The sequence below is a fragment of the Sinocyclocheilus grahami genome, unplaced genomic scaffold (genome assembly GCF_001515645.1).
Source record: "Sinocyclocheilus grahami isolate Dianchi unplaced genomic scaffold, SAMN03320097.WGS_v1.1 scaffold1231.1, whole genome shotgun sequence".
In the NCBI taxonomy this organism is placed as follows: Eukaryota; Metazoa; Chordata; class Actinopteri; order Cypriniformes; family Cyprinidae; genus Sinocyclocheilus; species Sinocyclocheilus grahami.
Window position 1 is genome coordinate 326396 of NW_015506410.1, and position 24852 is coordinate 351247.

Sequence of the window (24852 nt, forward strand, 5' to 3'; positions counted from 1 at the left end):
CACCCATGATGACAAAAAATGTGAATATTCTGTTTGGTGTGATAAACTTGTTTTTGTAAATTACTTATGCAGTCCTCTCAGATTCCTGTCATTGATTCAAGATCTGATTGTGACTCATTTCTAGAGATTAATTTAACTTTTGTCCAATTACCAGAAGTGTGTTAGTGTAATAAACCGTACGTCTAATGCACACGAACACTCAGCTTCACAGTTTTTGCATTTTTTCAGTCTGCAAATAAGAACCCCTCAGATTGTGTGCCCACTGATGCTCTTTAGACAGGCTCCAAGAAGGGTTATTATAGTTAAAGCTAAATTTAAACAAAGTATAAAAATATTTCCATTACTTACATAAAATAAACATCAAATGAAATTAAATAAAATACAAAAAAAGTTTTATTTCAGCTAGTTGCAAAGGTAACATTTCTCATTTTAATTGAGTTTAACTTGATGTACTAAAATAACTAAAACTACTAAAAATTATAAAAAAAGACAACAAAATCACTAAAATGTAACAAATTTAAATTAAAAAAGGATATTCGAATAATAACCGATTCAAAATATTAATAAAAACTATAATAGTATCGCAATGATACTAAAATAACACTGGCTCAAAGTAGTCACAGAATTACCTTTGGAAATAATGCAAAATCAACCATGGTAAAGAATGATTTTATAATTGCCTAACAAAGTCTGGTATTAGTTGTTCAAAGTACACACAAATATGGCAGAGAACAAGTAACTGTGAGCCTTTAAAATGTGTGCATGCCAAGATCCTCTATCTTGCAGTGTTTGTTAAATCATGTTAAATGTTGGCCCTTCTAAGAGTTCTACTGAAAAATATTCAACCAAGGAACCAATATAGGCTATATATAGTAATATAATATAGTCAAAACTATCAACTCATTAATGAGCAACTGTTTGGGAAAGATGTTAAGGTTGTTTAGTGTTGTACACTACAAATAATCTACTAGTTTAGGGTTTACTAGTAACATTATACAGTACTGTGTTAGGTAAATGTCACTCTCAATTATAAATTGTAAAATGTTTTGTAACAATTAGCCAAAACTGTTTAAATATGAAAACAGGCCTACCGTGGAGGAAAGAAACAGGCCGTGTCCCATGTTACCGCTGAGCAGTGTTGCCAAGTCCCAAATGGGCTACTTTAACACTGTTGCCGTGGATTGTTTTTCGTGTCTGCGGGTTTAAGCGACCCCAATAAGGTGATATTTAGTGGAATGTGAATTTTACTGGAGGGTCCCCGCCGAAAAACGTGTATTTTACCCCCCTCGAAACGCGATTGGGCGGGTTTTGTTGCGAGAACCTGGCAACCCTGCCGCTGAGCGTGTGATAGGCTGCTTAAAGAAAGAAGCTTCGCCTTGCGTTCAGAATCAGTGGTGCTGCTGGAGAGTACACTCACCGTCTGCTAGCTCCAGCCAAAACCGACCACGAACCCTTCTCCTTTTTTTTTAACATTTTATTTATTGCAACCGATCCTCTGATAAGCCTTTTCAAAACAAGATGTAACTCACCACCGAACATTTACATCCTCACTTGAATAAACCTACATGTTTTAAAGAGCCGGGATGAACATCACTGATGGAAGTTATTGTGGCGAATGTTTTAACTATGGTATGCCGATGTGATTGTTTATTTTGCCCTTTACCCTTGGCGATGGCTCCCTGATTTTGGGATTATCGGTAATTCCACGATTCTGCCAGGAATCATCAGCGATCGAAGAGGGAATTCTGCACATGCAGCCAAGCAAACTACAGGGGATTTAAATCGCATTGCTCCGGGAAAAAGAAGAGAAGCAGGAAGAAAATTAATGTGGCGATTCTCTCCTTAACAATAAATAATTTTGGATTGCAGAATGAGCAAGGAAAGACCTAAGAGGAATATCATTCAGAAAAAATACGTAAGTATCGATCGTTTGCATGCGGCTGACCTTAAGTTTCTTCGACGGTCTCGCGCTTGTGTCGATGTTAAATGCGTAAACTTTGATCACGGATGGCTCTTGTTGTGTTTAGTCTGGATCTGGAAGCAAGGCGTAAATGCACCGCACTACGTGCACAACACTTACATATATCTAAAGGATTTCCTCTGTAGTTGCACAGACGTCGATGTCCCTCGCTTTTGCCCTGGTGTCCTCATTGGGAATGTATGTGTTTTGCACGACAGATGTTAGCTTACACAACTCCTCTGTAAACCTGGACGCGTTTTGTTTTGGGTTTGTTAGTAACGTTACCAAACAAACTCCAGCGTTAAAACATCATTGTACTCAGAATGGCTTTGTTTGCGCTTCATTGCTTTCCGTCTCAAAGCCGCGAGGACAACCATATCGCCCGCTTTATTCCGGGATTTGTTTCCCCGAACTGAATTCTGCAAGAAAACTGGGTATAAAAGCAACTATCCCAACTCCCCTGGCGTCTTTGATTTGTTTATCTCGGATGTAACTCGTTCTCCTTCAAGTGTAAGCAATGGGGCTCTTTAATGTTTTCAAACTGGGTAAGGAAAGCATTTCCTCTGCCCTTGACGACTGAGAAGACAACACATTGGTGGCAGATGTAAAGTTAATTTATTTAAGATTCAGAGTGAATAGAGTCAATAGTCTTCAGTCTTTACAATTTAAGCCGAATGCTCGACTCGAAAACACTAGTTTGTACAACAGCCAGCATCGTGGGTATTACTGTGCCTGAAACTCGGGTTTGCTCGCTTTTTTCTCGGAGAGTTTCTGCACGTTTTATTGTTAAAGCTGATTAAATAATATTACACACCTGTAATCTTACACAACTGATTAGATTGAGCGCATGGGATGTCGTTTATAGTGGAATATATCCAGTCGCATTGCAGAGGTTCGCGTTTAAAGCAAAGCGACCATTTTACCGTCTCTCCAGAAGCCTGCGATGGGTTAGGGAACCGGCGAACTTGTCGTGGTATAATTGGAGAACTGGGGACTACATAGGGCTTGAACTTTCTGGCTGGTGACTTACTCTCCTCAGGAGCGGAATTAGGCAAGACTACCATAACAAAAGCCCGAGTCTCCTCAGAGACAGCCGAGCAAACCTCGTTAACCCTCGAGGAACTGCCCAGACTCTTAACCCCAGTTTTCCAGACGCTTTACCTGTAGTTGAGGAGGAGTTTCTTGTGTCGTAGTTTGCGAGACTGTTGTTACATCCTTCGTTGCTCATGTCTTTACGTTATTTTCCTCTCAAACCAAGCCAGTACCGAGAAATAAATTCCCGCCGGCGCGTGAAAGGGTTAGCTCGTGCGACCAATTTTGTTTGTCACGTGACCTCGTGTTTAACTACCCCCGCCGCTACCAGGGAATTATCTTTCCGCTTTAAATGCATGTCTTACTGGTATTTTTAGGCCATCAGCAACAGGTTAAAAGGAGTGAAACAGATATTGCGAGGGTTTAGGTTATGATGACGCACCACGGGGGCAGTTTCCAAGCACTTTATCGGCAATGCTCATGCCATCTTATCGCTTTCCATAAAGGTGATGGGAATTGTCTATCGTTGCGTGCTTTTGTTCAACTGAAGCTGTCTCATATTGTTAAGGCAGCCCACAAAGTGTGCCGCAATTACTTTTGTTCATTGACAAGGGAAATGAAAGTGTTGACAAAAGTAGTCTATCACACCACGTGGTGACTTTAGAAGAATGATTCAGTTAAAACCATTGTACTACTATAGGTTTAAAACGCTTTCCTAAAATAACTGGTCAAAAGGTTGTCAGGATAAGCTTTGGATGCATCAGAGCAAAGCACAGTATCATACATTGGTTCTCTGGTTTATCACCAATATTATTTGTTTTGAATAATAAGAAAAGAAAATGTAGGCTATATACAGGACTATATACAGGCTCAATGCCATTGAGACCTAGAAATGTCTTGGGGGGTGAATAAAATATTAAGTAATACAAATTATTTCTGCTTGTGCTCCGTTCAATGTTTATGAATTGTTCTATAGTTTGAGATAATTTTAAACCTTATCTATATAATTAATAGTGATTTGTAGTAAATGTAAATTCATCAAAAAGTATATGAACACTGTATATGTATTTAGGTATTTTTCCCCCTTTTTTAAATGTGGTTAGGTAATAGAATAACATTTGATCTATTTAGTGTACATTTGATCTGTGTATGGTTACATGTCTGACAGGGATCTGCTGCATCTCGTACTGACCACATGTCAGTATGGTCAGGGTCATGATCATCTGTGTAATTCGTGTGGAATGGACCTAAACCGTTCAGAACAGGGCTGTTCATGTCACATCTGTGCAGTGCTGCCAGCTGCGCAAAAATCTGGTCAGGCAAACAACAAAAACAACCTGAAGGATCTGTCCCCGGGGGCCTGCACAACTCTTGGCCCCTTGGATTCAGCCTCCCCTTAATTAGCGCAAGACAATTATACATGCTTGGCTTAACCATATCCCCTGGAACATGAGTGCAAGGGATTTTTTTTTACTACTCCATTTTCCTTCAAATATGCTGTGAAAATTATTAAAATTCATTTAGTGGAAAACGAGAGCAAAAATATGATAATAGATGTTAATAAGAGCAAACAAGGAAATGCAATTAGACCGTCCCTGATTGATAGACGTGTGTGAAAAGCAGAAGGGGGGTAAGTAGGCACTTCTGCTTTCAGACGAGCTCCTTTAATGGCTTCTCTCAACAAGGCTGTCCTGACACTCTCTGAAGCAACTTCTCTGTATAATTATTTTTGAGGGCTGTTTTTAGAGCGAAGAGTTACGCTGGTTTTGATTTCAAACTTTGGCTAATGAATGCAACCGGAGCTCGCATTTGTGTTCTTGTTCTGTTGAAGTGAACATGGCACATGGTGCGAGGGGAATGGGGGGTTACCCATGGCTATTCTCTCCCTCTCCCTCTCCCACTGGTTTTGATTTCAAACTTTGGCTAATGAATGCAACCGGAGCTCGCATTTGTGTTCTTGTTCTGTTGAAGTGAACATGGCAAATGGTGCGAGGGGAATGGGGGGTTACCCATGGCTATTCTCTCCCTCTCCCTCTCCCTCTCTCTCTCTCTCTCTCTCTCTGCCTCTCTTTCTCTCTCTCTCTCTTTCTCTGCCTCTGCAGGCCCAGCTGGGGTCGGGCCCTGATTCATAGACGTGTGGTGAGATAGGCACAGCTGCTGTAGGGGCCTTTACAAATGTAAAGAAGCTGTCAGTGTTTGTTTCATCAGGCGTACAACTGATGAGTGCCAAGTTGAAAAATCCACTGCAGTGTGTGGCGCACAAAAAAGCTGGAAACAAAAACAGAGAGCAGGGCCAAGGCTCACCGAGCCCTCCCTTTGACCCCTTTCCCCGCTCCGAGTCCTCCAGCTTTGCAATGGAAATGTGGGCACCTCTTCCAATGGAGAGGAGAAAGCTGCGAGGCTCTGCGTGTGTGCGTGTGAGAGATTGTATGTTTGTGTTTCAGCGCCTGCCGCTAGCGCCACTGCGCTTCATTTAACCCTGTGTTTTAATGCAAATGGATCCCCCCCCCCATGTGACATGGCAAAATTCATGGATCATACCACAGGAGGCCAGCTGTTATAAAAGGGCCGAGTTAATTGTGTGAGTTTGTTAGTAAAGGGTCACGAACTAGTCTGTTCTAGATTCAACACACTTAATATCCTAAAATGATCTGTGGATTGGATATACTTGGAGTAAATTTTACAGAATCTGAATATAGAGAGTTTGCGTAATTGATTCCTTTATTTTCTTGTTTAATACTGTGATCTGTATTGTATGAAGCACTATAAAGTTGACTTGACTGACTTCATCATAGAAACAGTAGATAAGAATAATATAAATGCTGCTATAATGAAAACATGCCTTTTTATTTCTGATAGATATAATAAGCACGCAAGTGATTTATTTAAACAAGTTAGTTGCAAAGGATATCAGAAACTTCAGATGAAAGCAATAATGTATTTGATTGATACTACTTTTTTTCAATCGTAATTGTAATTATAATGCACATTAATGCGCATTTATTTGCGTAAATGTGTATGTGCAGGTCTTTCAGGGTCACATTTTGTTCACATTGTTGACAGATGTGGGTCGTTTACAAACTGGATTTTAGCAGCGACTGTGCAAATCTCTTGATGTAAAATGCCAGGACACTTCGGCAAAGCTGGCATGAGTGGCCGCTTATTAATTTATTAGAATTTTCACAAGGAAATTTTTTCAAAGCAGCTTGCCATAGTCCTCTGCCAAGATATGATGCTTCACCTCACGGCACCATTTACGAGAATCTGGCCTGGTGCAGTAACGGATAAGTGTTGCCATTCTCCTTCATGGCTGTTGTGTCTCTGGCTAGGTGCATTATGCAATGTGATCTTTTGCTTATCGACCTTTACAGTCATATGTGATCCAGCCTTCACAAGTGCTGAGCTCCTTGGTCAATGTGTGACTACACAGGATGCACGCCCACATCAGCAAACATGGGCGGTTACATATGCGGATGTGCCCACGTAATGCAAGGAATTTGCTCTGCTGACATAAAAGCAGGTGCAGCAGTGCTTTGATAAGTGGTAAGTGTTGTGCTCAGAAAGAATGTTTTTCATTCCTCTGTCCTGTACTTTGTATTATGATGAGATAAGAGGGCAGAGTATCAGATGGATTCTCTCTCGTGCAATGTGGTGAGTGAGTTGTGGTGGGTGATGTAAATCATGCACTGGACAGGGCTTAGACATTGATGGAAGGCTGTATCAGCAACACAACTCTTAACGACCACATAAATGTGGCTTTTGGTCTACATCTCCTGAATTGCAGTATTGTTTTGGGTCAAAAATGTGAAGTGTTGGTCTACTTCTGGATCTTGGCTTAAAGGGATGGTTCACCCAAAAATGAAAATTAGCCCATTATTTACTCACCCTCAAGCCATCTTAGGCGTATATGACTTCCTTCTTTCAGATGAATCCAATCTGAGTTATTTAAAAAAATTGACTTTAATCTTCCAAGCTCTTTAATGACAGTCAGAGGGTGTTGCAGTTCATCAGTCCAAAAGAAGTGAAATAAAGCGTGAAAACCAATGTTTGTTTACAAGATCAAAGGAAGCAAAGTTTCCTTACTTTAGCAAAGGAAAACCAGTCTCCTCTTGGCTTATATCGAAATCCTCTGACATTCTTCTTTACAAATCCTCATTTTGTACTTCTAATTCGTGACTGTTGTTTTGTTTTGATCTCTCCGCTGCGCTTCCACGTTCGTCACTTCTGAGCGGTGCATGCACAAGGCCGACATCCTATGTCATCCGCCTGGAGCTGCTTTCGTGTACAACAGTGAGAGCAAGCTATATTAAATTGATTATTAAGTTTTAAATATTTATTTTTCTTACAAAAACGCATCGATTCGCTATGGGAGGCCTTTGTTCACCCCCCAGAGCCGTGTGAGGCACTTTTTATTATGAATGGATGCACTTTATTTCACTTCTTTTGGACTGATGAACTGCAACACCCGCTGACTGCCATTAAACAGCTTGGAAAATCAAAGACAATTTTTTATATAACTCCAACTGGATTCGTCTGAAAGAAGAAAGTCATATACACTTAGCATGCCTTGAGGGTGAGTAATTCATGGAATAATTTTCATTTTTGGGTGTTCAGCTATTGTACGTGTTATGAGTCAGTTAACCTGGGCTGCGTTTCCCAAAAGCATCGTAAGCCTAAGTAGATTGTAGATCTATTTTTTGTTTCCAAATTGAACCCATTGCAAAATTTGCATGGGGAAATCTTAGGTCCTTAGTGTGGATTCCTATTGAAATTACTAAATTTTGCCTACAAAAGTCTGTTGTACAACATTAAATGTGACCACACCATAAAGATAATAATGACCTTCACCACAGGTCAGCACAATTATATAACATTTGCTAGAATTACAACATTTACTAAAGTGGCTCCATTCACTATTATAGAAAATTTGTTGTAAGAACTACAGTTGCCTATATGGCTGCTGTACTGTCTTTTTAACGCTGCAATAAACCACTAAATTTGGACTGTGTCTAGATTTAAGGGTTAGGTCTTGGTTTAGATCTGGACCTCAAGGGGGTAGAACTAGATATTTCTGTAAAGCAGAAGTTAAGCTGGCTTCACTCTATGATTTTGGTGACCATGTTTCTGTCTGACCAAAGGTATACCAGAAGTGTTGAAGTTGATGATCTCTTGAACTATCTAAGGCATAGAATAAATTGCAATAGTGATTTCCTCATAATATTCTTTAGTATTGGTCATTTTTATTACATCCCAATTCCTGGGTAATTCCAGAATTGGTACATCAAGGACGTACAATGATTTGTGCCCCTTTCAAGTTGTATTTTCAGAGACACTTTCTCAGTTCCTATGTGTTTTGTCTTGCACTTGGCTCAAGGAAGAGTAACCTCACTGATGTTGTCGTGAATGTTGACATGTGGCAAAGACGTGGCAGCAACAGCCAGAACCCCTGGCAGCGGTACTTCCCTTTCACAACTGTGTTCCCCTCCGTGACGCTGACGGACCGATCTGTTCTCTGGAGATGTTTTTGTCTTTTCCTCTTTCTGCTTTTATGAATCATTGTGCCATTTGTCTTTGGAATTGCAGTTTATTATCCGATATGTTCCGAATATGCTGATCAGGTGCAGACTAGAATCGACAGTATGTTGTGAAAGCAGCCATATTGAAAACATTTACTGTAATGAGGAAGTGGCTTATACCGTAATCATTTCAGGTTTTTAAAAATCAGCCTCTGTGGTTTTAGTGTGTGTGTGTGTGTGTGTGTGTGTGTGAGCGAAAGCGAGTGAGAGCGCTTTTAGATGGAAGACCTCCCCCTTAGAGCGATGTAATGTAAGTGTCTTTGGGTACGCTTACCCTCCTGCCAGAACATTTGTAATTCAGTGCTGCATCTCTCATTAGCCGGTGAGATGTGTGCCATTGGGAGACATGTGGCTGCTTTTGTGCAAGTTCAGCTGCTTGAGGAAGGGCCAGTGGGGCCTCTCATAGGCCTGACACTGGAGTTAGTCATTTTGTTTGGTGTCGAGGGCCCTAGCAAGATATACAGTTGTGCAGTGTTTGACTTACTTTGACAGCAAGTGTACTTAATCTTGCACAGTGCTATGATTTTAGACCAAGGGCTATCAGATCTGTACATTTGAGGTGTTGTTCGGCCGAGTGCCTTGTGAAGACCCCAGTACAGTGGAAACAACTATTTACACTGTGTGCATTCTGCTTTGTATACAGCATTGATCATTTGTTTTGTGGCCTGTCTGGATTGCCAGACCACCGTGCTTGATTTTGCTTGATGTTTCTTTTGATTGGGTTTTCGATAGTGCCAAAGGAAACTTTGGAAATGCTCTCCAGCAGCTAAAGCTTCACCCATGTGAATTCATCCTGCTCATCTCCACATCAGTATGACTGAGCTCGCTAATGCTACAGATCACAGAAAATTACAGGAAACTAATCGTAATTGAAGTTTGGAAAGAGTATGCTTTTTGGACTGGTTAGGTTTGAAGATATGGGTGCTTTGCTGGGTTTTATATTGGACGCAGTTATTTGCACTAAGTGTAATAGAAGATAGATGCTATTTACACAGAGTAAATAGTGTAGATACTATTTGCACCCAAGTGTAAATAGCAACACATAACATCTTGTTTACACTAACTGCAAGTTTTGATGCATGCTAGTAACACAAAGTTTCAATAGAAATTATATGCTTTTTGTACGAAAAATAAATTGTCTGAGAAATTGTGGGTATGGCTATTGAAAATGGCCTTTTGCTCTTTTATATTGTTACATAAATTGTAAACTAATACTTTATAATTGCAAATAAATTGTGATCTATTTATGTAAACACCAATCCGGTTTTTTAGTAGTGTCTAATTTTGCCAATTATTTTTACTGTTTTAGGATTCTACAAATGTTTAACCTTACACTCTCTGACAAAATGTGCTAAAGTTGTACCTTTAGTCTGTACAAAATGTACATAGTAGTACCTTAAGTGTACAAATGGCTAATTACGTATTTGGCGTTTGTAAAGTTTTCTTTCTTTCTTTCTTTTTTTTTTAAATGGCAATTTAAAATATGTCATGGATCTCAATTTGCTATTCGTGTGCTTCTTTCATTTATAAATACATGTATGTGTGTGTTTTTTTTTTCTTTCATAAAATTACTTTCAGTGGTCCATATAATGGGTCTTTGGAAAAAGACATTGTATCCCATTTTGCTAGCAAAGTTTTGGAATAACACAATTGCATGTTCCTTTTGAATGAACATAGTGGTGGTGGACATTTCAAAGAAAGACATAATCACCATTTTCCTGTTTTATTTCTAGAGGAATTGTAGTGCCTACATTGTTTTTAAGCATAAGCTGACCCTCATGGCAAGGATCTCCGGTGTCTAACTCCGTTTTAGTCACTGAAAGGCAAACCTGTCCATGGATTAAATGACAGTCTCTTGTTTAACCCACAAAACCTTTTGATAGTCAAGGACAAATCTGACAGGATCTAGATAATATCATTAAATCCAGTTCCAGATAGAGTTTCAGACATGGTGACTAATGATGCTGTTAGCTCTGTAAAGTGATCTGAATTTAAATCACTTTTTACACCACGCTAAGCTCATCAAAGTCATCAGTTCCAGTCCTCTTGGCACACGGTCGTATACAACATTATAGCATTTACGAGCAACTTTCCCAATTCTCACATTTATTGTCAGGTTGGAAATTAGCTTTTCTAAATGTGCTACTGTTAATTCATGACAGAGGTTTCAAATTAATTAATGCTGAACAATCACTTTAGAAGTAAATACAATTGAAAGTATACTTTAACGTCTCCATAGTGACTAAAAAAAACAGTGTCTTGGCAAAAAAAGAACATTGATCACACATGCACTATGCCATCAGAGGGGCCTAGCCACTATGTTTCCATAGTAACCACCCCGGTGCCAGAACACAGCGTCTCTCTGCTTTTTTTCCCTTTTTTTTTTTATTTATTTTTTTTTTTTTTTCAATCGCCACTTGAGTGTCTGAAAATAGTGGTGCTCGGCGGATGCTGAGAGCTCATAATGAGCTCTGGCTGCTTCGGAGGAGACAGAACAAGCTTCTTAACTGCTCACTCATGAATCAGATATTTTCAACAAATCCACAAGTGCTTTTTTTTTTTCGTGCAACATGTGAGTGAAGCAAAACGCTCATTGCCAGAAAAGCCCAGGAGCTCAACTGACTAGGCTGACTAAGGTTCGTTTTAATGGGGCCCATTCGCACACAAATGCACACGTGCATGTAAATGCTAGTGTGCATAATGCCGTCTGTTTTTATGCAGGTACTCAACAGCAATGCTGGGCTGATATTGATTCTGCTGCTGATAAGTGATGCTTTAGTCCAGACTCGTGGTTAATAGCTGCTTCTGTTAGTTTTGTCTGCTGGCAGACATGAGCTGCAAGCGCCTTTGCTCTTCCTGGCTTCTCGTTTTTATCATCTCTCGGCTGCTCTACTGGTCTCTGAGAGTGCCACTTGAATCAGCCTTGCTCTCATTGGATTTGCATGCATTTGTCGGTTTCTGCAACTTTGAGTTTGAAGGCCGTAGCTGCTCCTATAGCTGCTTCAATCAGGATACGAACAACAGGAGTTGTGGGGATCTAAACGCCACACTTGAAGGGATAGTTCACCCAAATATGAAAATTCTGAGCATGTCATTCCAAACACGTATGACTTTTGTTCTTCTGTGAAACACAAAAGAAAATATTTCAAAGTTTGTTTAAAAGTTTTTGTTGGTTCATTTTGCGGGCTAAAGTAGTCTAATTTGCTTCTATGTGTTTATAAGATGCTTTTATCCAATGCAAATTGTTATATTCAAGGTATGTATTTGGCAAATATAATAGCTTTGTTTGTTTTAAATGCCTTGAAGATTATAAAAAGAATTCTTGTACATATGGTGCCAAAAGTCAAATTGGTTGTATTAGATGAACCTCAAACCAAAACATTACCTGTAGGAAAGTTAACCCCATTAAAAATCTTAAGGCAATTAAATTCAGGCGGACTGGCAGGAGCCGAGGTGAAGTTGGCTCGCAGATGTGCTGACAGATTTATGAGCAAACGCATATTATAGAATGTCACTCCTGACATGGTAAATGCAGTAATATTGAGTGACAGCATCATGTTTCCAGTAAGCGTGTTTTAATGTACACACACAAGGTAGAATTTACAGATTTAGTCAGCCGTTCATTTCAACTACTGTAATTTAGCTGGAACAGATGGTGTCACAATTTCTTGAGAATATTTTGCTGAAGCGTCAAATTAGTCATAGTCTTGTATTTAGTGCCTGTTGAGGGCCAGAGATTCTCCGCTGGCTTCTTCCTGTGGAAAGTCTCAGTAACAGCCGAGGAGAAAAAGAACGACTTCTGTTTTTATGCTGCCTCATTCATACACAGATGTGGGAAATCCCCCGTTTTTGCCCTTGAAATTTTCAAGTCCGCAGCTAGCCTATGTTATAATTGAAACGAGGAATGTAAATGCTCAGTTATTCACCTTTTTGCAGTTTTGTTTTTGCATTTTGATGAAATCCAACTAATGTGAAATCTCCCCCTCCACACCATGAATCATATTCACAGAATACAAGTGTGCGTTGAATTTATTTGGTGCTTTTTTTTTTTCCCTCCCACCTGTCAGGAATCTTTCTTTCATATCGCACATAATAATTTTTCACATATCCTGATTGCTCTACTAGCCTACTTTCCTGCTCACCATTTTTTTTTCTTTTAAATCCTTTTATTGTTCTTTTCTTTTTTACGTTTTCTTGCGCTGCCCTTTCCAGTGCCTCCCTGCTGACAGGCTGGGAAGAGAATCATCTGTGAGAAAGTAACAGCAATCCATGAAGTGAAAATAATTTCTTAATTGCTGCGATTTGGGCAGTGACCTGCTTGTGAGAATAGGTTTAGTTTGATCCGACAAATGCCCTGAGCGAGCTTCTAACACCTGGCTGCCTGTCTGAGGCCCACACAGCCCAATCGGCCTTAAAAAAAAAAAAAAAGCTGGTTTGGTAGGAGGAAAACAGCAGATGCTTTGTTGGCTGTAGGATTTTTTGTTTCATTGTGTGATAATTAGTGGCTAATGTGTAGAATATAGTTTCACACTTTTCCATTAATTTAACATGCCTTAATGGCACATACATGTTCAAAACCGGCTCACAGTCACCAGTCACCATTTCAAATGATTTATCATATATTTTTTGTTTAAAAGTTAATTTTAATATGTAATTTTTAACTAAAATCTTTATTTAATGTCAACTACTAATCCGATGTTTTGCATTGGTGTGCCATTCTTGTACTACACGAAGACCGATGAATGCAGACAAAGAGAGATCTTATTTTTAATTTTTTTGCACGCTGCTCTGTTTCTATTTCGGTGCAGTGTAGAGACAGCAGGTCTTGCACAGTGCCTGTCTGTGGTCACCCGGCCGCTCTGCTCTTGTCAACTGTCACTTTCTGCTGTGGTTGCATCCTTCAACACCGTAGTAACTGGTAATCTTATCTCACTGTCAGTTCGCCTTACTCTCTGCCTGCCTTCTGAGCCCCCGTTAAGCCAATCTGTCACCTCCCCTCCATCTTGCAAAGAAAGATTGAGAAAGTGAACACACGTTGAACTCCCATATCTGACTTTATTATTTTTTGACAGACTCTGCACTAATAAATCCAGCTCTGCTGCACTGACTCCCAATCCTGTTTGTATGTGTATAATAATGCTTATTAAAGCAATTAACCATGAGGGGCTGTGCATTAGCAGTGATTTTACCAAGGCTAAAGGGTATTGTTAGGCACACACAGCACTTTACTGTGGTAAAATCTTTGTATTGAATGGCTTATTGCTTTCCTATAGTAATGACAATATAAAGGGGGGGATAATGTATATAATAATAATAATAATAATAAAAATCATCATCAAAATAAAACTTTCTCCACTTAGTAATTTGCATATGTTTGCTATTGCATAATCTATTTGTACCTTATCCAATCAGATTTTAGAGCTTTTGTCAGAAACCGGTTTGTCTGACAGTTGAATCGAGTCCATCTGGGACCCGAAAGCTACTCCATTATCTGAAGTAAATTTAGGGGTAATCTGTTCATTGCATTTTTAGAAATCCAAAATCAGTTTTTGATAAATGTGGTCTGAATGACGTTAGTACGTTCCTTAGTCCATGCTGAAAAACCAACTTGGGCTTAGCTGGTTTGTTGGCATATCTTTAAGGAGTTTTGGACACCTGAGCCAATCAGATTAAACCAGTTAAGACCAGCAAACCATTTTAGGCTGGTTTTAGTTTTATTTTTTTTCCAGCAGGGATGTCTTTTAAATTGTTAGTATAAAATCATATGCAAACATCACTCAGAGTGTATTTTAAGAAACATGCAAAAAAAAAAAACAACCTTGCCTGGCTGTGGTTGATTTTTATTGTACAGATGCTTTTTTACAATCCTTAAAATAAAGGCGGTCAGCTAATAGCAGTCCAGCTAATCGCTAGTGGTTTGTCAGCCACAGACCAGTGGTGCTGAAATCCTGTAGAGGAGCACCCCTTCCAAACCTGGGATCAGTTTTCAGACTCAAACTCTTTCTGGCTGTGTATTATCCTGCCAGATTGTCCTCTTCCTCCAGCTAATGCACTGTAATATGATGTAATGTAATGATGTTGTCTCTGTATGACTGGTCCTCTTTCTCTGCCTGTTTTCATTCTGAATAACGCGGTTGGCTCACGTCTGCAGCGTCTCTTTTTTTCGCGAGTTGCCCCCTTCATGTTGTGTAATGTGTGCAGTGCACAAACCGTCAACCCCTCTCATGGGGAAAGACCGTAAATCAACCAGGCACTTTGGTGACACAATGGTCACAATGGCTCAATCTTTCATGCTTGACGAAGTGCCTGAAAAGCGCAAATCAAATTTGTGCAGAGCGTTGACGTTATCACAGTTTCTGGAAATGTGGTGGGCTGCTGCCTTTGAACTAGTTGACCTTTTTGTGGGTATTTACCATGCAGGAGCAAAGCAGTTTAGATGGAGCCCTGCAATCAATGCTCTTCTTTGCTAGCCAAATAATGGCCTGGCCAGGCACAATATTGCAATATGGGAAATGGAGGCAGAGAGGGACGTATGTAGAGGAGTAGGTGTTCCCCACACACTGGTTAGTTTTTTTCCCCTTGTCTTTCTGTCTTATTTTTGGTCACTGTGTGTCTCTTTTGTTTTGTCTCCTCCTTTATTTCAACTCCAGTTCAATTCAATTCAACAACTCAAAATTATTATTTTGTCATCATTAGCTCACCTTCATGTCGTTATAAACCTGTATGCCAATAGTGCTATTTGGACTCGATTGGCCTTCACTGTATAGACGAAACAAAATATTTTATCCATAACAGAAGAAAGTCATACAGGTTTGCTTTGACATCAAGGTGAGTGGATAATCACATAATTTTCATTTTAGGTTATGTAATTCCTTTAATTTATGGAATTTATTGAGTTATTCCAGGCAAAATATCATCTGGTCACATAAAGCACACATCTCAAGTAGCTCAAGTTGAGGAAACATTCATGTCTAATGAACAAATGGTGCAAAATGAGTTATGCACTAAAGTTTAATGCTTAGGTTTAAGGGATAGACGTCTCCAATCCCAAGTATAAGCAATAATAATAATGATTTATGCATTTTTAACTATACCTGCCAGGTATTGTATTGAACATTTTCCTCAGATGTGAAGTCGACTAGGGTTTGTGATTTTAAGTGGATTCCCGCTCCTGCTGTGTTCATATGCTGTTCTCTTGGCAGGAGACCAGATCATTACAGTCAGGATGACACACTGAAGGTCTATTTTGAAGAAAAGTCATAAAGCCTTCCTTCAGTGTATTTTTACTGATAGCTAAATTGAGGCCTATAGCAGATGAAAATAGCGTGTGGAGGGTTTTGAGGTTTTGTCTTGATGGATTCTTCTGGGAGATGACTGGCACCCTTTCAGGGCCTGCTTGTTTTTCGTCTGTCAGGGAAAGATTGGACAGATTGCACTAATTCTTGGTGTTTTCCAATGACTTCTAATGCTAAAATAAGAGAGGATGTGCACAAACCAACCCTGCTTTTCTTCACTGTTGCGGTGGTATCTGCATTGGCAGGTGAGGCAGCTTAACTGTCAGGTCAACTGTGCATGACTGTGTAGAGACATCCTGTAACATGAGAGCTTCAATCACGCTGGCGTTCTTAACGAGAACGTCCAGTTAGTATCATAAAGCTGAATCCGTTATGATGGAAACTACCGTGGTTAACATGGTCAAAGAACGCTATCAGTTTGCAGGCATCATTGGTAAGGACAAAAAATCAATTCCCTGGACAGATTTTATTAATGGGTTGGAACGTACCTGAATTTTGGTAGTTGTTCCGAACCTTTTAACTTTTTCATTACATATTTATCCTTGTAGTGTATTTTATTTGCTTAATGAGTTTTTGAGAATATGTTTTGGCCTTTTGACACTTTTTATAGGAACAGTGAGAATAGGAAGGAAAATTACAAGAGGATAACAGGAGCAGGAGATGTTGCAAGCTGGATTTGAAATTTCATTGCCTGTATGAGCACTGTAGCTCAATGCATTGGAGCACATGCTTCAACCACTGTAGACTGCATAAATTGCCATTTTTCTTAAAGGAAACATTAGCGTGCGCAATAATTAAAGCCACAAAATACGACACCAGTTTTTCTTTAATTTCCCTGAACAGAAAACCCAAAATGGTGTGAGTTTTTTTCTCTTTTCTTTTTCTTTCTTCTTCTTCTCCTAATGGGACTGTAAGGTCATGCACTGAGAGACCCATTCAAGGTCCCTCCAAAAAAAACAATTTCAGAAGCACTGATGCACAGCCATGCCATAAACCATTTCCTGAGGAATAGAAAAACATATATCTGGAAGAATGTGTATTGCGGTAGTGCTGGTGTGAATTCAAGTATAAGGATCCATGTTATAAAGGAATGATTTGCATGCACAAATGCAGATAGTTGCCGCCTGTAGTCAGAGCTGAATTTAAGATGGCCTCTGAAGACTCTCTTCCTGTCAGGCTGCTGTTAACACCTCTCCCCTGCTCATAGGGGGCGCGGGGGGCTTCTTTGTTGCATCTCACCAAGAGAAAGAGAAATAGAGGAAGGAGAATACAGAGCCTGAAGCGATAACAGCCATGATGACAGGCCCATCACTCCACCCAAACCCACACTTCTGGAGAATGATACATCAGCTCATGTCCAACACCATGGAAGTAATATTTTTTTCTTTTTCAGATCTCTGTGTGTGTTTACTAGGGATGTGCAAAATGACATTCTCAAAACTGACTTGTCAGGGGGTTGTCTGAATGACTAGTTGACTACAACTGGTATAATTAGGCTGATTTGGGCTTCATTTGACTCTGAAAGAATGTGTTTCTTAGGGGCCATTAATATAAGATTTAAAACTGGTTAGATATGCAACAGAAGGGAACAGGCCGAAGGGGGCTTGAGGTACTTAAAATTGACATTTCTTTAAAGGAGATGCATTTAAAGATTCAACTTTACGAGAGGGTTTTACAGCATGGTAGCACAAAAAATATCAAAACTAATAAAATATTGAGGGGGAAAAAATCTAGGTTGACTAGTTAGACTTCACTAATCGACTAGTTGGTTGTTGGATGACCGTTCATTTCTAGCATATAGAATTTACAAACATCTTTATCTCGTTCAAGTGTATTTTAAAGGGTTATGAGAGAAAATTCAGGGCTTGGTTATTTGTTAACTCACACAGCAGTGAGAGAGAGCATGCAAGTGAGCAAATGAATGGCTGTGAATGTGAGCAGCATACTGCTGTTGTTGGGATGTTGGAGGGGGGAGAGGTAGGTGGAGCTATGAAGATAGATGCCTTGCCAAGTCTGTGGTCACTTGCTGTCTTTCGCGGGCCTCTAGTGGGGTGGTGGGGGTGTGAAGAAGCCGTGGCACTTGTGCACAATGGCTGTGTTAAAAATGCTACCATTTTTCTGCAGTGTACAGTATGTATACAATGCAAAGTATGTAAAGAACCAGAGTGCACTGTGCAAAATTCTTTCTCACAATGCAAATGCACTTGACTTGAACCTTCCATTTCTAATGTGTAATCAGAAACAATGTCAGCTGTGAGTTTTAGGTCATAGTTTTATCACATTATTAGATGAATCATGAAAAATAATATTTTAGAGATGATAACTGGACAAGCTCAAGTGACCCCAATGAGGCTGTTTGAAATGCTTATTATTCTTAATTGAGCACTGTAAAATAGTTGGCAGTATTCTGTATATATTGTACAGTATGTCAATATTTCAATTCGAACAAAAATTGGTTAAGGCACAGGTGCTCAATCCAAGAACACAGTGTTTTGGCCCAGAGGCCTTAATTTTTACAGTTAAAATAATTCTCCCTCTTAGCATGTTCTGTTCCTTATTTGACAAGCATTGAGGGATACTTTGATGCTGTGCCATTTTCAGCATCTTATTTTTGTTGAGCTGAATGCCGCAGCAAACTTTGAAATTCCTGCCAATTCTCGTATTGCAAAATTGCCTGTTTGTTGGCCTCACTGTTAGCGACTTACAATTTTTGCTTTCTTGCTTTGTCTTTTTTTCTTTCTTTGACATTCGACATTTTTGCCCCATGCCAAACCATCTGTCATTGTTGGAAATTTCTTTAAACAGCCTTGAACATTGTTCATTTGACTCAATAAAAACACTTATCTGTATGCGTGGTGACGGGATCTATAAATGTTCTAAAAAAATAAAAGGCTCTGTGTTTGTGTAGAGGGTAAGTGAGTGACACCTTTACACATACAGAAAGCTTGATGTTACAATTTACTTTCATAGAAAAATAACAGGAACTTTCTAGAGATGTATTTACCTATTGAAGGAGAGAACAGACTTAGAGGTAAGGTCTTTTGATCTGACTGAAGTCTCCTATTAACACACTAGCAACCACCTAGAATATCTTAGTAACTTAGCAACATGTGAAATAAAATAAAACCTTATCAACCGCATAACTACGTCTTAGCATTATGATTCTGCACAGATGAAGGGCACTCGTGTTTTCAGCAGCAAACTTAAAAATCTAGTTTCCTCACAATGCCCAAGTCATTTCTCAGTAGTTGTGATCTATGAGTTCATATCTCAAAAAAATGTCATTCTGATTTTTCTTTCCTCCCCCCCTCCCCCCCTACTTTTCACCATGGACGAATGTGGGTGGTTTGTGAAGTTACAAAACCTCACACCGAAGCTTTCATTGCCGCGGTGTATTAGCTGATTAAAAAGTACAGTTACACATGTTTAGTTGGAAGTGAGTAGGAGTAAACATGATGAAAGGCTCATGTACGCAGCTGAATCGCGGAATCTAATCAGTACTGCTTTCTGGCGCTTCATTGATTTTTCTAGGAGGCCCACGTTGGGGGAAATGTCTAAATGGATCTCAGTGTGCCTAATGCAGTTTCCGACCAAGGTTGGGTAAACTTCTGGGTTTTATATGCCAAGGCTTTTTTTAACCTTCTCAGTTGAGTCATTAAATTTGGAGTAGGATGCCCCTTTTGAAAACAATAATTTCTTTATGATATAGTATTTTGCATACACATCAGTAGTTTTCCCTCCCACCCTGGGTTGATCAGAAGTGACGCTATCATGTTATGTCCAAATCCAGCTGCTGTAAAGGATGTTGGTTATTGTCCCCTTGCTGACTTAAACACCAGTCTCTTTTCCTACAATCCCCCTCGTACCTTGGCCAGCTCCCTCCCACTTAGGGTTTAGAGGTTCAACCAGTGGTGACGCCGCATCCGTCTACCCCCCACATCCCCATCATTATTTTCTTTCCACGTCCTTGCAGAATGGGAGCATTTGTGTCAAGTTTTCTCCCTCAATCAAATGTGGGTGACTGGCTCTTACAATGGGAACACTGTAGGCTCGGTTCCCAGCAGAGAACTCAGTAGTTCCTCCTGCTGAAAGAGGGAGAGATCTGGATGGGAAGGCTGGCTGATACGTGTGATTCGTTGCTCCCCTGGCTTGGCCTGCTGAATAGTGCAGTGTCTTTCGTGAGAAAGCCGGGCTGTTTAGCTATTCTGGTGGTCTGGTGCATTACAGGTCTGTTGCACTAGTCTAAGACCCTTGCATCTTCTCATCCTTGAGCCCTGAAAATTGAGCCATGAGCCATGAGTCATGACTTTTTGGAATATTTTCCTAAATCTTTATTTCATCCCGCTTTCACAGCAAGCTTTTGTTGAGTTGTAGTGAGAAAAATCTTTTTAAGGGTTGGGACTTTGAGGCTTTGGCACATCAGGGGAACAGCTAGGGAGTACTATAAATACTTATCTGAGAGCTGTGTGTGCAAGGGCTGGCTGATACGTATGATTCGTTCCTCCCCTGGCTTGGCCTGCTGAATAGTGCAGTGTCTTTCGTGAGAAAGCCGGGCTGTTTCGCTATTCTGGTGGTCTGGTGCATTACAGGTCTGTTGCACTAGTCTAAGACCCTTGCATCTTCTCATCCTTGAGCCCTGAAAATTGAGCCACGAGTCATGACTTTTTGGAATATTTTCCTAAATCTTTATTTCATCCCGCTTTCACAGCAAGCTTTTGTTGAGTTGTAGTGAGAAAAATCTTTTTAAGGGTTGGGACTTTGAGGCTTTGGCACATCAGGGGAACAGCTAGGGAGTACTATAAATACTTATCTGAGAGCTGTGTGTGCAAGCCAGCCATGTGACCAGCATTTCTGCACATCTGAAATTCCAGGCTGTGTCCACTGGTTCCTGTAAGACCGTGGCAGAGATCAATGAATGCTCTCAGAATAACAGATATTTGGGCCAGGTCTCACCGTACACCTGGTTACTGCTCTGTAACTCAGACAGTCTGGTATCCCATCCCATTGTGAAAATTGGTTTTGAAGAGAAGGAACAATGGTTCATCCCTTTACCATGCTTCCTGTGAAAGCCTGCCGATGCCAAGTCAAAAGCTTCAGCACAAAAGAAGCATGCATGATAACATTTTACAACTTCTCTATAAACTCTTGCCAAGTCTATGACATATCTTATAACTGTTATGTTGGTTAAATGTGAGCAGACTTGGTGACATCAGCTGAAAAGGAAAGTTATTTCAGAGGTGGTGCAAGTAATTGCAATGAATTCTGTGCAGAAATACGGAAATGTGCATATAAGTAAACGGGATCAGTTTTGATGTCATGTTGACTTATGGCGCTTTTCCACTGCGTGGTACGACTCTGCTCGGCATGGCTCAGTACGGCACAGCTCGGCACGGTTTGCGTTAACACTGCAGTTCAGTACCGCTTTAGAGTGGGCGGGATTATTCACATGTCGTTATAGTTGCGCTGCCTCTACTACCATGACTCCTAAAAAAAACTTTTTCATTCCGCGTTGCCCTATCAAGCTCTCGCTGGATCCGCTCCTCTGCTATCAACGAGAGGAACGTCTGTTCTTCCACAACGGACAACAAAACTTTTTGGTTGTCAAAAAAAAGGTGCGCTTGTTCAAAACGGTTGCGTTCGATCCTTCGCTGGCTGTGCTGATTTAAATCTAACGGTTCTTTTGTGTTTGTGTCGCAAGTTCAGTGACACAGGTAGTGATGATTCTCTCCGGCCAATCCATGATCAGCAGAGTTTACACGTCACATTTTGGTAACGGTACGGTTCACTTGGAACCCCACCGAGGTGGTACTAAAAAAAGTACCATGTACTGTACCCAGTGGAAAACCCCCAAAAAGTGAACCGTACCGAGCCATACCGTGCCGTACCATGCAGTGGAAAAGCGCCATTAGAGGCAAGTACAGCTGACCCTCAGCAGCAGTGGAGGAAACCCGGCTCCTGTTACTTTATTTAGTAGGGTAATAGAGCTCTCGTGCTCAGTTTACCTCAGCTCAGAAGACCGTCTGGTTCTGATGGTGTGAGATGTGTTTTAAGGTACATGTGTGGGGGAGGGATAGTGTGAGAGGAGGGCTTGTGAGAAAATAATCCAATTAGTCAAGACACTACAGCGATGGTGTTATTTATTCGACCGACTCTTTATCACACCTCCGGTGTCACTGTGTCAGTTTACACTACAAAGAATGAGCTGGTCACACGTTGTACAGCGTTCCTTTTCACTCTTCTGTATTTGACGCTAGTCAGTGTTCAAAGGCTACGTCTGGCTTTGGGAATGTCTGGAATGAGTTTAGAGTGTGTCAGGGTAACCTCAAGAATTTCTTGGCATACTATCCTTGACCTCATGAATGGTTTAAAAATAGCTTCCTTGAGCCCTTATAGTGGCACACAGCATATTTTAGTTTAGCAAGAAGAAGAAACAAAAACAATTGATTTTACCTAATTGTAGACTTCTTAATGGCCTGTCTTGATAGTGAGACTTGATTTTGATGTTTATGTCTGAAAGGGTTGTATGTGCACAAGGCATGTGGGGTGGATAAATGAATGAAATGTCTTTTTCGCCTGAGGCTGCATTATATCATTGGTGCTTTGACCACCAAGCTAACACCTTTTTGTTGGCATGGAGTCTTTAAACCTAGAGGGATACAGCTCTGCAAACTCTGATTTGTAATCGGCATTCCCTGTAAACAGATTCCGATCAGCACCTTTAGTGCTGCTTTTCTGGCCACTTGGAGATAAGACCAATGTTTGGAGTCCAGTTCCAGTTCCAATTCCAAACACTTTTGTGAGCATTCTGCTTCTCTGTTTCGCTTATATCTGGTCAGCGACTTATTGGGACCTTGAAACATGAGTTATCCCAATCAACATATTGCCAGAACAGAACAGGAAAAAAACCCAGGGACTTAGAGGTCTGGTGGGGACGAGGAGGAAATGTGTGATTTAGGGAAATTAGAGTTGGATGAGTAGCCAAAGTCCACCCTTCGGGAGTCATGCATGGTGTGGATGCAAGCCAACGGTAAAGACTGTATGAAAGCTTGTAAATATTCTTCTTGAGTGGACAATAGTAGGAAATAAAAAGGAAGCACGCATGATATTTAGTGTAATGGACTCCTCTGAGACTTTTCCAAGGAATTGTTGAATCGTTTAATGCTGAGGTTGGAAATAGAATCACTTATTTGAAATTACCTGACAAATGCTGCGTATCTTGTTGTCAGATGTACAGTAATGGAGAACTATGATGATTATTTTCAGACAGTTCTTCACATGTGTGAACAGTATTCACAACAGGATACAATCAAGCTGGTAGTCATAAAGGTCTTATCTTAAATGGCCACCCTCAGCCCTTATGATCCTGTTTCTAGTCCTTTGTTGTGATGCAATGTTGCAAGGCCTGCCGGGTAGATCTCCATTTTGAAATCCGCACCATTGCGCACTTACCAAAATGGTGCATCGAGGGTTCGTTGCAGCCACATGGGGGTGCTCATAAGCATCCTTCTTATCATAATGTGACAAGATTATAAGTCCACATAATGCTCCGTTTGAGATGGGGCAAAATTTTTTCCTTATAATCAATTATTTTGTTGCATGTGCGATGTGGTTTGATCATGACATTTACTGGTTATGAGTCATGACTTTGTTTGAAAAACATCTAATAGTTTCAATAAAGCAATAAAGTCCCTGCTCAGTTCATATCTTATGTCAGTACTTGTTAGCAAAAGGGGAAAATGTGTTTCCAGATGTTGAACCTTCTAATTTGTTTCTATGACATCATCAACTGGAGGATGTTTTCCTGTGCATTCAGACACAAACTTTCACTACTGTTTTTTGACTCCTCACAAAGAATGTTTTTATGTCTTCTACAGTGATATGACTCATTAGTATCATAGAAATTACTTGTATGATGTGGTTCGGGGTTTGAGGCTATGACTTCATTACTGCTGGTGTCTCCACTTATAAGGGGAAGTCTGCATGAAGCAGCCAAGTAGACCTCCCGTATGCCGTCCCTGGGTGCCTTAATCCCAGGTTGTGGTGGAGCTTGAGTAAGGGTGACTGGGAGAAAGATATCTGGGTGGACAGAATTATAGAGTTGGGAAAAGGACTGAGGAGCCTGGTCAGGCAGTGGTACTAATTGGACAAAAGCCTGGCAAATCTTGAATGAGGATCTGTGTCATGCCAGCTTCATACTGGTCATGTGCAACTTTAATGACTGAGTAAGCAGAGTGAATTCACCCATGGCCACCTGGAGACAGCGTTCCACTTAATCACAGTAATTGATTTACCCACCCCACAGGAAGAAGTCCCCTGTTATGAGTGAATGTATATTTAAGCCCACACACTGCTTTTACCATGCCAGCTCCACACAGTAGCGGTGCAGTAAGGCAGAGCTGTGGGCTAAACGGTAGGCTTGGGTTCCGTGAAAAGTGAACAGAGGATGTTTGAGCTCAGATGTATTTTAGAACATGCATCCTGTGCATCTTCAGCCAAAGTGTCTGTGGACAGGAGCTTGTCCAAGAAAACTCCTCCATGAGAAAAGCAGCTTTACATATTTCTGGAAATGGGCAAGCTTTGATATGTTTAAACTGGCACTTGAAAGTGGAGAGCAAGTATGAGGTTATGGACAAGCTCTGCTTGGCATTCTCCATAATTCTCTCTCATTCTACATTCATGCATTTGGCAGACGATTTTATCCAAAGCAACTTACATTGCATGTATGGTACATGTCTTATCAGTTCTTGCATTCCCTGGGAATCGAATACATGGCTTTGGCATTGCCAGTGGCATGCTCTACTATTTTAACTACAGGAAGGCAAATTCATTCTTACTCTCTCTTTCCTTCTCTCTCTCTTGTTCTTTCCCCATTCATCCTTGTTCTCCTTTATTTTCTGATAGATTCTCATTTGTTATTCTTCGGTCTCCATTTGTCCTTTCTGCTTTTTACATTTCTGCTCTTTCACATTCTCATTTGTCTTTTAGTTCT

General features: G+C 40.4%; 1 protein-coding gene across 2 annotated transcripts in view; it reads left to right on the plus strand.

Annotated features, from left to right (window-relative positions):
• The first annotated feature begins 1380 nt into the window (after positions 1–1380).
• Positions 1381–24852, plus strand: part of LOC107568290 (protein Jumonji-like) — a 98767-nt gene continuing 75295 nt past the window's right edge. For both annotated transcript variants that reach the window (XM_016254221.1, XM_016254222.1), the window contains exon 1: positions 1381–1915. In XM_016254221.1, the coding sequence (XP_016109707.1) occupies positions 1871–1915 (45 nt within the window). In that variant the 5' untranslated portion in view covers positions 1381–1870. The remainder of the gene's footprint in view (positions 1916–24852) is intronic.